Raw genomic sequence first — 13,029 nt, forward strand, 5'->3', positions numbered from 1 at the left:
ACAATTCAGATTTCCAATATCAACTTTATGTAAAAAACTTGATGCAACTTTTTAACTATTTAACATCTCCAGAAAGAAATTATACAAAAGTTTGTACCCTTCAATGACAATTAGTATCTCTCTACTGGCATTAATAAATGGCAGTTGAAATATATAATTTTTGGAGACTAATCAAAAAAGCTTCAGCCAGGAGTAAAGCTAAAGAAGACAGTATATCAGAATATATCAGGATGTTACAATCAATTCATATCTAATGTGAATTTTACATCTGTTTTGATGATTCACATTTGCATCCTTTATTTTTCAATGGAACATGAAATATACCTTCTTAATTGATCCTCTTCGAGCTTGTAGCTAATTCTGCTTAATCATACTAAGATTGAAGAATATTTTTCAACTGAAGATCACCTTACACAAAATTCACTTCCTTTTCTTAAGCAGACCGGAAGAGTGCATTTTAGAGAAAGAGGCTGCAAAGTGTGGTTTCTCTTCCTTTCAGTATTTATCAATGAACGACTGCTCTTTTACAAGTATCTTTGATTATAACGTTGCAGCTTCTGTGTCTTGCATCCTGGTTTGGCCTACTTGTTAATTTTCTAGAGTATTCTACTCAAAAGGAATCCTTCCTACAAATAAAGCTCAAAAATCCCTTCTCCAAAGATTTTGATCCTTTTTCAGTCTCCAATGCAATTTAACAGTTAAGTAAACGTTGGGTTCAGTGAATACATCAGTGGAGATTTTCGCAGCACTAGCAAAGGACTTCCCCTTTGGTGCATGAGGAGACCAGGTGTACTTTTCTAACAATTCGAAAAAGAAATGGAATAGAAAATGTGTATCTAATATAACAGCAGCATGGCAAGAGATACATTACTAACAGAATGGTAATACTGACACCCCTCAGTGCTCATAAATGACTGTAGACTATTAAAACATCTGGGTTCAACAAACAAATTTGTGGTTTTAAGTAATTCATTTCTTATTTGCCCTCATACCTTCTATACAAACACTATCAGAATCTTATATAGTCAAATGAAATAAAGCATTCAAACAGATAATACTTAAAAAATACATAAAACAAAAGGAAGAAAGCCTTTTACAAGGTAAAAATAAAAGTGTACTTATGAGGGCTACTAATGTTCATAACGAAAGTTTCCCTTTCTTCCTTGAGTCTGTAACTCTTCCTTCCCCTCTCATAACAATGTCTGACATTTTGCCTCTGAAACGCCATAATTTATATTGGCACTGAACAGAGCTCAGACAGCTGATCCTAGCAGTCTGTGCCTTTCTCCTGTGGGCCAGTCAGCAGATAGACACACACCAGTTGTTTAGCAAGCTGCATGATTCTTATACTCCATTAAAATCCCAACTGCATAATACACCAAAGTAAAATGCAAGTAATAATGTTCATTATGAATATATAAAAGCACAACAGGTGCTGCATTCTGACGTGATTAAATTTCATGTCTTTCACTAGAAAATTCTAGCTCTTCCACAAACTGTATCAGTTATATTATTTGACTTTTGCAGGTACAATTTTATTCCCTAAAATCATCTGAAGTGCTTTGTTTACACTCTTCTCAACTACAAAATTTTTCTGTGTAACTTTTCATCTCTCTCAAGAACTTGGAGCATGAAGTCCAAACCATTGCTTAAACTGTCAAGGTAATAAACAGAATATGAAAGTTAAAAAAACCATATGTAATAAACACAGGTTGTTCAGCCTTGACAGAAAATTTTTTAATTACATAAAGTACTGTGGAAAAACATTATGTAATCCCAAGGTATTAGGACTGACAGTTCAGCTTTTTCTCCAGTAGTCAATATTGATTTCTGCAATAAAAAATGAATGCAGTGGATCAGTATAGCTTTTGACATCAGATATCAGTGCTTCAGGGGCTGTTTACTCACAGCGCATAGTTTTCAGCAGCAAAGCTGTAGTATTATATTCCATTGCCTTTTTCAGGTATGCTATTCAAAAATAATTTTCCAAAACTTTGAATTTACAGAACTTTGGAATGTATATTCTGTTAAGACATTTTTAACGTACGCTCGAAATAGAACACTTGACAATCAAACACACAAAGAGACACCCAAATGTTGTGAAGCCTCTGTCTTTGGAGATACTCAAAGACCAACTACAGATGCCTTCTAAGCAACCTGATCTAGCTAACCCTACTTGAGCAAAGAGGTTGGACCAGGTGATCTCCAGAGGTCTGTACCAAACATAACCATTCTGTGATTCTGTAATATTCTATCGACTAATACTCAGGAACAAATAAATACTTTCTAAACTGAAGTTGTGATTAATAATAACGTGGGCAGATAAATAATCCATTGTATGTCAAATAGGATCAAGGTTCTTATTTAAAGAACTCTGAGCACAATTGCACGTGTTCTCTACCCTATTGAAGTTCAGGCTATGCCTTCCCAGAGGCAGAAAATGCACTCTGTTTGTCAACAGGGGCACATGACATGCCCCAGAGTGAGTAAAAGAAAGACATAAGAGATTGACAAATTCAATGCAGTTGTTGGATATCTTGCACTATAAATGCTGAAGTGAACATTTGTGTTTGCTAACAGTTTCCTAGGCTTCTCTGAGACACTTTTCTCCCCTAGTCCTCTAATTAAATTTTACTATGTGAATTCCATCACCCTATCTTATGAAAGTCAAACTGATTTCATGCAACATATTATGTACTAGTCTACAAATGTTTATCTAGCATATTTGTGCACCAATAACTTAATTTTAATATAATATAATAAATGAAAATAAAATTATGCAGTTGATCAACACTATCAACTGCTGTGTAAGTTATTAGGATGCATGCAACAGTTATTAGGAGGTAAGCAACCGCTTCTTTGGAGAGTTGCATCACCCACAAAATAAAGTCATTATGGCATTTATGCTTCTAAGTTGTACAGTTCTCTTGAAGATTTCAACAGCTACTTGCCTGATTTTGGGAAACTGGAAGATACGTGGTCTCCATTTCAAACTCATAAAAACAATGCATCAAATGAAATACTAAATTCCTTGCTACTTCATTTAAATTATTTATCTGGTGTGGTTATTTTAAATGGAATATGTGAAACAGAGATTACTGGCATCCAATAAAGCCATTCATAAATAATATATACTTACTATCAAATCTAGAATTAAATTTTTCCTCTTATTTTTCTCTTACTTTTTAAAATCATGTAATCATACAAAGAATCAGAGCAGCCCTGAAAGACAATCCTGTGCAATGTGAATGCTGTGAAAAATCATTTGCTCTACTTCCAATAAACATTTTATTGCACTTCATATAAGATAAAAGATAAAAATCCTTATTTTAAAAGGAGCCAGGTCACTATTAGTAAAAATGGCATTGATAATTCCCACACAGGTAATTATGAACTAGCCACACCAATTAATGGACTAAGAGAAAAATGTATAGTATACCCAATTACATATTAAATTGTTCATATGTTATGCAAGACACCTTAAGATCAATCCTAATTTTCAAGCTGTACTATTAATTAAATGCTAAAATGATGTTTTTGTTATATTTTTGTTTTCTTTCTACTGTACTTCTTTGAAAAGGATTGTGCTATTCCACTGGATGACTTTCCTCTGAAAATGCAGACCTAATTTTTTTCATCTTGGTTATTGAAATTAACCTGTTGCTTAACTAACAATATGAACAAAATCAAGCTGGCAAAAACAAAGAACAATTCAAAAATTAATAGGCATATAATGACAATATACATGGCATAGATGTACCTGTGAAGATTTTGATCCAGTATAAGCAAAAATCCATACATGCAAAATTTCCTTTTCCTTGGATCCTAACCGAGACAAAAATACTGTGGATGTCTTTAGTTGTGCAAGCATGACAATCATTTTCATATTTTTAGTTACCTGATAAGACAACTTCAACTAAGTCTCCTTCTTGGATATCTCCAGCTGATTTCACCAACTGGAGAATGTTTTCAGAGGTAGGATCATGGCGGAAGAGAAGAATTTTGTCATACATTCCGTAGAAACCACATTCAGGAAACTGCAAATACAAACCTGAATGTTACTAAAAAAGCAAAAACATGTAACTGTAAAATACAATTAATATAATTAATTTTCAGGGCAGAGTAGACCATTGTTCACACTAGTAGAAAACAAAAGGTGAATGTTTTTCCATATATGGCAATATTTACTACTGTATTCTATAAATGGCTTTTCTCCCATGCACGTAAGCACATTTGCCTTTTTTTGTCTGCAACTAATGTAGTATCTATTAGCAAATGGGAGAAAAATAAGTCTATCCCTTACTTGATGCCGTTTCAAAGACAAGTAAGACGAAATAATTTTTAGCCCTACTTAAGATACAACACCTAAGCAGAATGCCATTAGATAACAATCATTTCATGAGACTAAACTATGTCACTTAACACATTCATTCAACAGTTGTTCAATGTCAGCCTTAAATTATTATTAATTTTTATCTCTATTTCTGAAATGAGAAGTCTTTTTTTTTTTTTTTTAAAGCTTCTTAATAGTATTAGTTCTTTCAAATTTTTATCCTTAAGATATATATATATATTTAATGTCCAATTCCATTGCAATATAATCCAAAGCTAACAAAGCATCTGTTCACTAAGATGATGTCACTGGAGATTTCTTCTTTATTCCTCAAATGTTACATACTGGATAGAAAATTAATAATTTATATACTAAATAAAGTTATGAACCTCTTGATAAGTTTAACTGCATTTATCAATTAGTTGTCTTCCTATAATAAAGTTTAAAATCTAATGATTTCTAAATAAGAATATATAATTAAGTTTAAAGGCAGCTACAAGTCAGATAAGCATGTAATTTCTTGTAATTGTACACATTCCTTCTCATTCACTTTTGGACAAAGCTTATCTGAAAAATATGCTCTCTTTTTTTCTTTTTGAACCTTTCAGAAATGCCTTGCAATGAAGCATCACAGGGCATGCTACTCCAGAGATTTTCAATCACTGTTTAGGTGCTGTGGCAGCAGAATCCAGACTTTTTCATAATTACATTTGCTTTATTTCATAGAATATATATTCCTAAAAATTAGATACTCAGAAGAAAAATGAAAACTGATCAATAGTTTTTCTTTCACACTCTGCAGTATGCAGCAGCACTGAGCTGAAGGTAAAAGTCTGATGGAGCTGCTTCCTGTCAGAAGACTGAGGGAATTTTCTTATTTGGAAGCACTGTAAAATGAAAAACATCTTTAAAAACAGCCACTTATGACCTCTTTCAAACACTGATAGAATTTTTCCATTTCACCTTATTTCAGAGATAGGACAGGCATTTCCCTCTAAATCTTTTTTTTATCCTTCTCCGTACACTCCCATTCCATTTGGTCTTCTAATGTTAACTTCTATTTGTATCTACCTATAAAAAGTATTTTCTGTTCTGCATGTAGTATATGTTGCATGTGTGTGTAACTATGTACATTTTAAGGCATTATTTATTATATTCTGAAGAAAGACGAACTCAATGACTATCTTAATAAAAAAATATATATGCAAGAGTTATTTGCCAGGTTCAAGTTAGTTTTCCCAACATAAGCTAATCTATCACCAAAAAAAGCCATTTTGATGGTATCGTTCTCCAAATAAAACGCTGTGTAAAGACCAACTGTTGCGACAGCGACAAAAATATTCCCTCAGCTAAGTTTTTCCTGCCAACAATAATGTTGATAAGCACAAACAAAAGTAAACAAAAAGCTAACACATTGCTTGGTACTACAACACTATAAATATCATTTATTTTTGCCAAATGCAGAGCAAAATAGGAAATGCAAACAAATCAAAGCCACCTAAAAGCTAACTAGATTTGACTAATTGCTAACTAAAATTGACTAAAAGCTAACTAAAAATGACATTATTAAACATTTTCAAGACTATTAAAAGCCCATTATTACTATGTTATGTGTTTAAATGAAATTACTAGGAATGAAATAATCACAGAATATACTATAATGTGGTATTTCCTTAAGAATCAGGACACAGCAAAATTGTTTGTATGTTGTGAGCTAATTGTCTATTTCTGGATGCTTTTCAAGGCATCTGTAGTCATTAGGATATCACATCTCTTCATATACACTTTGCTTACTACCCCCAAGTGTGAAACAAAATGCATCAGTTTAAACTGTTCATAACGTGATTTAATCTAGGTTGCATTAATGTACAATTGAGGCCAGATAAATGAACTTAACAGCATAATAGCTTGTTAAATTGCCACAATTCAGCTGTATATTTCAAGTACCACATGACAAAAATACAAAATTTGTTATTTTAAACACTATAAAACATTGTGAGGAATAAGGTTATTATGAGATCCTATACTTTGTTATTCTGAAGGCCATGAAAAGATTGATTAGAAAATGATGTGTAGATTCATGAGTGAACATACCAAAAATATTTTTTGAAATTTAGAAAAACAGGAAAGATTTTTGCAAATGAATGTTTTAAGATGACAACTTTCAAGATGCAAGAGTAAACAGAACTTGAGAGTTAATGAAATAAATTGTATTACCTACCCACAGGCTTTGTTCATTATTTTACTAAATCAAATATAGCAGATAAAAGAAAAAATACTACAGTGTGTATATATATATATATATATATATATATATATTTATACTATAAACTATAATACAAACTATCCTCATAAAATGTACCAGATTAATGCTTTGCTATAGGAGCAATTATGTTGCCTAACCTTGCTTGTAGATCACATTATTGCTAAAAACATGTCTATCAGTGCTTTAAACTTACAACTGAAGCTCTGTATTATTCCCTGATTCCATATTAGTGATTACCAGTTTGTAGTGTACCCTTGTAAAGGTAATACTACAAATTATTATCAGATTACTGTAACACACTCTTCTGCAAAATAAATAAAAAAATATACTGTTTTTCATAATGCTGCCAGTGACATGTCAAAAATAAACTGCTCTCACAAAGAAGCAACACTCTGGCAGTAAATAAGCTGACCAAGCTTAAGAAAACTTGAATTCTGTGCCTGTAAAGTTGCACTGAAGTGACTTACAATTTTAACTACTGATCAGTGTAACTGCTTATTAAGCACACACATACAAATTTGCAGGATTAAAGGTTTCAGACATTGGTCCAAAGTAGCATTCATTGAAACAACCAATTATGTCATAATTTGAATCTATTCGTGATAGAGTCACATTGATTTCAAACAGTTTGGGGAGAAAAACTTGTAATTTACTGATCATCTACATTTAAGTATCAACTTGTGTGGATTGCAGAGGGCAACTGAAGTTTGGGCAATTCTAAGAACATAATGTTCCTGAATCAAGCCACAAGTTATTTCTTACTAGTCCACTTTCAGTTAGAAAATATTCTACTAAGAACTGTATTTGACTAACGAAGTGATTACAAACGTATTGGCATTCTGAATAGCGTTTAGCGAATTTAGCATTGGATAGTGGGGATGTTAATACTGTTAGTTTATTAGAGTTTGAATGAGCAATACTTACTGAATGCAGATGCAGTAATCATTCACTGACTGAGATTATTTTAATAATACCTTACTTAATTACGTCCCCCTCAGAAAGTAAAATGTATATGCAAGTATTGTATGGCACCTCAGAAGTTATGACTACACTAACAAAGTTTACTTTTAAAAATTTCAGCAACAAGGATGTAAAAGTCAGTTCTCAGCATTTTAATTCCAATTATTCAACAATGCTTTTCTCATATTTTGTAAATAATTTCTCCTTACAGGAAAAGTAATGTTATCATAACAGAAGTGTATTATCTGGGAAAAGTATAATGGACATTTATTCTGGATATTTACCCTTAACTCATCTAAACATTTATATAAAACTTATTTTATGTCATACTGTAGCAGCTCTTTAGGTAAAAAAACAAACAAAAAAAAAAACCAACAGGAAACAACACTAGCATCTGAAGTCATTCATGAGCAGGCTGAAGTTGTGTATTTCTTTCATTACGATATCCTTTAACTGTTTTCTGACCATGAGACTTCAAAAAAACTGAATAGTCTTTTCAGATGAAAAAAATCTGCTGTTCAGTATCACAAATAATAATTTGACATTGTCCCATTTGTGGGTAGTACAGCAGCAAATTACCCAGAAGACACAGGACAAGAAGAAGCTTCTTCATCACATATCAAAGTGAAAGTAGTCACTAAAGTTTTTTTTATCTTTAGCAATAGTAAATACCTAAGAAAAATTCCACCAAAAGACTTAAACAATGAGAAGTCACATGATTATACAAATTCCAGATTTTCATTTAAAGACTTGAAGAAATACTAAAAAAAATCTGCAGACAATTTTTAATAGCTAGTGTCTCAAATTGAGAGTATTCAATTCACTTAATCCATTGTCTGTTGTATCAATCTATAATTTCAATGGCATACATCCATACACAAACAGACACAAACTGAACTACATACCTCCATGAATGTGTTGTCTTATTAATGACTGTTCTCAGTCATCAAAGAAAAAATCATGAGAGAAAACTGATTTTTAAAGCTCTGCCCAATTACCATGATAATCAAATTAATGTGTGTTGCTTTATTCTAGAAAGTAAAAAGTCTCCATTTTTCAGTCTTCAGTAAGTTGAGCTACATCTTTTTTTAGTGATAGCTATTTTTTTTTCCTTCCAAATTAGATAGATTTTTGCAGACTTTCCTTTTAGACAAGACCTTAGTGAGTATCATAAAACCAACAAGAACCTTGATAAAAGCTGGAAGCACAAATATAATGGTTCAGAACACCATTCTGTAAGGGCTGTAAGCTAAACAATGTCTTCACAGCACGTGGAGAAGTTGAGTCATGTTGAATGTTTGTTGACCTAACTGTAACATTTAAAATAATAGTAATAAAGTCTTACCTTCAGTCATTTTTTTTAAATAAAAAATGATAATGTTTAAAATTTTTGAAACAATCATATTAACCAAACTAAAACACTACTCTACATTCTAAAAATAACAATACATTGTATTTTTAGAAGTCATGATTTCCTTTCTCTGCAGAGGCTCGAACACTAAGTGATCCTAAAAAGCAGAGAATTTTTGGTCAAAAGAACTGTCTGAATTTTCACTTAATTGTGGGAGTTACTGTTAATCTACTTGAGAAACTCAAGTGATTTTTAAGAGGCTCTATTTCCCAAAGTCAAAACTACCATGAAGGTATTAATCTTTATTTTATGCAGAATGAAAATACCAAAAGACTTAATGGTTTTGCTTTAAGAAACACTGGTTAGTATTTCTTCGCATACAGCACTACAGTTACTACAAACATAAATAGAGGTTCACACTGCAGCCAGGCAACATATTTGCAGCAACACCCAAGCAAAGATTAGAGCTGGTGGGTGCTCCAGCAGCAGTGGTACCCCCTCCATGGCCAGGGGACTCCAGACTCCAGCTCTGAAATCTCTGAAGTGCTGAATCTCTCTAGAACATTCTAGTAGTAAGTGCCTTTGCACCTGCCTGGCATTCAAATAGCATGGATAAGCAATGACTGATTCCTTCTTTTCCTTTCTTCCTTTTTTTTTTTCTTCCTTTTCCCTACCATGAGGTTTCATTTTCACAGAAAAGTACCAGAAAATACACACAGTAGTACTGATATGGTGTTGACAGTGCCCACATTGAGGGACTGCAAGACAGGCTTAGGCCAAGCCTGTTTGTTAAAAGTGCAGAAAAGACAACAAATGACTGAAACCCAGAAAGCTTTAGGAAACATTAGAAAAGAGATGACCTCAACACATTTAGAACAGAAGCACAGGGAAGACTTAAACAAAGGATACACATAAAGATAACTCAGAATTGGGATTGAGTCTTGAGGATAGAGGACAGCCAGTTTTATGAAGTTTTCAAGTGTTGAAAAGGAACAGCACTATGGGTCCTTGTTTCCTTTTTGCCTCCATGACCCCTTAAAAGGTTTACTCCTGATCTAATTGCTCAGTTAAGCAGAAATTTCTAAGATACTCCCAGCATGCTAGGCAGGAATCATTCTACAGTGATGAGGCTGCATTCCCAGTGCTTATTCTCAGCAGATCCCAGGCTAGGATGCAAATTGTGTATGGGTGAAATCATACTGTAAGAGTGTGATTGAGCATGGTTCAAACTGTACTGGGAAAGATGCTATTAAACAACCAAAACATTTACATGATTTTGGACCAGTACTTAAGCCTGTGTTCTCATTTTGGTTAATTTACAAATACAGATATAAACTCAGAGAGCCATTGCCATTTGAACCTTTCATAAAAGCAGCGAAACTGCTTTACTAAATGCTTCTATATAGGAAGCATTACTCCACTCCCTATTTGCCATATAGTTTTTATTCTTCTATTTTAATTTTTTTTAAATCTACAATCTTTCTGGATGTTTTAGATGTTCTATAAAGTTCTATGAAGCATAATGAGACACCTGCAGCACAGAAGTTAATAAGCCTTTTCCAAGTGGAATTTCAGGAATGAGCAAACTTGGTATCATTACATGATGTAAACAGTATTTTATATAACACACACAAATATTTCGCTAATGCTGTTTGCTGCAGCAGTTTGCTGTGGAAATCGGATTTCTTCATATCACACAGATCAAGAAGAGAACATTTTGCTCACATGCACTGACTGGAATTGGCCCGAAACTCCAACTTTTTTTCCCAGTTGTCATCAGCGGAATTGCCAGCAGCAACCACAGAGGAAAAAACACAGCTGAGTTCCCTCACGGAAATATTTGTGAAACAAATGAAGCAGGGCTCTGGAGAAACATAGAAGGATGGCTGTTTTGTAAAGCCTGACCTCCAAGAGAACTTTTGGTCAGCCTCTTCCAGAACAGGTTGTTCCCTGTGGACATCCAAGGAAGAGGTTGCTTCCTGCACAGTATTCCCAAACACCTCCCTGCTACCTATACCTCCTGCTGCTGTGAGGCTGCCAGCCTTCCGCCACTCAAACTGTTCCTTGCCAAAAATACTCAGCACACACTACATTACTCAAGCTGCTGGTCTGCAGTCTTTAAAATTCCCACTTCTCCCAGTGATGAGCAGATAATCAAAATAAGTGCTTCCTAACAACAGTAGAGGGCTGTTTTTTTTGTTGTTGTTGTTTTGTTTTGGTCAAATCTAAATTATTTTATCTGAGAGGAAATAGAGAGCAATGTTGTCACATCAGAAACATGGATCAAAAAGGTAGTTTAATTTTACTTGTGTGGTTACAACTGAAAACTTCAGTAAAATCCCAGTGACTTTGTAAATTCTGATGCCTGGAATTGTTGCTGTAAGAAGACTTTAAGAAATGGGAAGAAAAATATATTTTTTTTCTGTGCTCCTGAACTGCAGCTGGCAAGTGTCTGCTGGCAAGTATCAGCCCTCCAGTCATTGCATTAAGCGTAAAAAGTCATAAACAATAACCCTTCTCTCCTAACAAGGAGATCTTTAGAATAACTAATGTAAGTTTATTTGTGCTACCACAGGATACTCATCACTTTCTCCATTTCTACTAAACAGATTGGATTTATTTTTCACTGAGTGAAAGTATCTCTTTTGGAATTACCACATATAATTAATTACCAAAAATATGTTTCCTATTTCTTGGAAATTGATTTTCACTAAGGACTACCAGCTAAGTCAAGCCGACATAGTGAAGGAATAAGCTTAAGAATAATTCAGGCATTGAAGAAACAGTCAAGTAATTGTCACAAAAATATTCTAAAAGGAAGTAAATGCAACTCAGAACATGCTTGCATAGCTGACCTCAATATCAGGTACGTTAAGTGATTAATTCAACACAAACATTTAGAAAAGTTATGATAATAAACATGAAACAATGAGACTCAGAGAACAGATCATTACATCCTGTTGTAGCAAAAAGTATTGTCACATGCGCACCACATCTGCATATGCTATGTAATTTCCCTGAAAAATTGCATGGAGATTTAAAAAAAAAAAAAAAATGGTTTGTGCTTTTCTATTATTTCCTATCTTGAGTTCAGGAGCAATGTTCTATTAACATTGACTCACTAATGCCTCAATGCCTTTTCCAGGGTAACATGGGGATCTCAACAGGAAGGCTCACACCACTCCTGTCTATGTGCTCTGTAACACCCAATACTGCCCTCTCTGGTACAGAACTGTAGAGTTCCCTGTGAAATGTTTAAGAGCAGAACGTGACAGTATCAGTGTCACACTGCTGACAGGCATCCATTTACAGAGCTGCTTCATGAACAGATTGCAGAAGTTCTCACCAAGGATGCTGAGAACTGGAGCAGAAACTTTCATGCCCTTTAGGGAATAGGCAGAAGCAGGGTTGATGAATCACTAACAAAATCAACTATTTTCTCTAGTTACTTTAAACAAGTCTTAAATACAGTGACTGAAGAATCCGTTGTTCAAATAAATTCACTTTTTCTGAAGCTGCAGTCTTACTAATACTCTAACATATACTATGTCTGGGTAAACAAACAATGTATAAGAACAGAACATGAACAGAACAAGAACATAAAAACCAATTCAAGAGTTATTTCTATATATTCTTTTTAAAAAATAAGTCTGTAAGACTTTACAACCAGATGTGCTTTAGGTATCTCTGAGCAAGTATTACATCAGTTCAGGGAACTCATTCAGGTTTATAACTCATTCACCTGTATAGATATAAAACAGCTATCTGTTTCTGATTCAGCCTCTGAATCAGTTTCTGTGCATGAGGTAAGAGCTGTAATAAGGGATATCTAGTGTTCATTCTTACTTTCTTTTAACTCTGCTCTGCTTCTAATCTACTCTTCATTTCCTTCAAAATGGATATCAGTTCACTTAATTGCCTAAAGATAATTTATTGTTTTTTTACAAGAAACAGGAAACAAGCCACATCTAAACAGTTACTCTTTCAATTAAGTCTCCAAATTGTTATCTTCTTCCTGAAAAAGCAGAACTTACCATCACTATGAGTGAAGTTGTAAGAGATTTTGAAAAGTATGTAATCTTTCATCTACTCACAAGATTAATTAAACATTACAGGAAA

At 33.6% G+C, this 13,029-nt stretch overlaps 1 protein-coding gene across 6 annotated transcripts in view; it reads right to left on the reverse strand.

Annotated features, from left to right (window-relative positions):
- Positions 1–13,029, reverse strand: part of PRKD1 (protein kinase D1) — a 116,274-nt gene that overhangs the window by 49,447 nt on the left and 53,798 nt on the right. For 5 of the 6 annotated variants that reach the window (XM_010711637.4, XM_019615700.3, XM_010711636.4 and 2 more), the window contains exon 2: positions 3,899–4,037. In XM_010711637.4, the coding sequence (XP_010709939.2) occupies positions 3,899–4,037 (139 nt within the window). Of the gene's footprint in view, positions 1–3,898; positions 4,038–13,029 lie in introns of those variants that run through there. The other variant, XM_085225143.1, reaches the window with a different exon arrangement.

Source organism: Meleagris gallopavo, chromosome 5 (assembly GCF_905368555.1).
Source record: "Meleagris gallopavo chromosome 5, MGAL_WU_HG_1.1, whole genome shotgun sequence".
Lineage (NCBI taxonomy): Eukaryota > Metazoa > Chordata > Aves > Galliformes > Phasianidae > Meleagris > Meleagris gallopavo.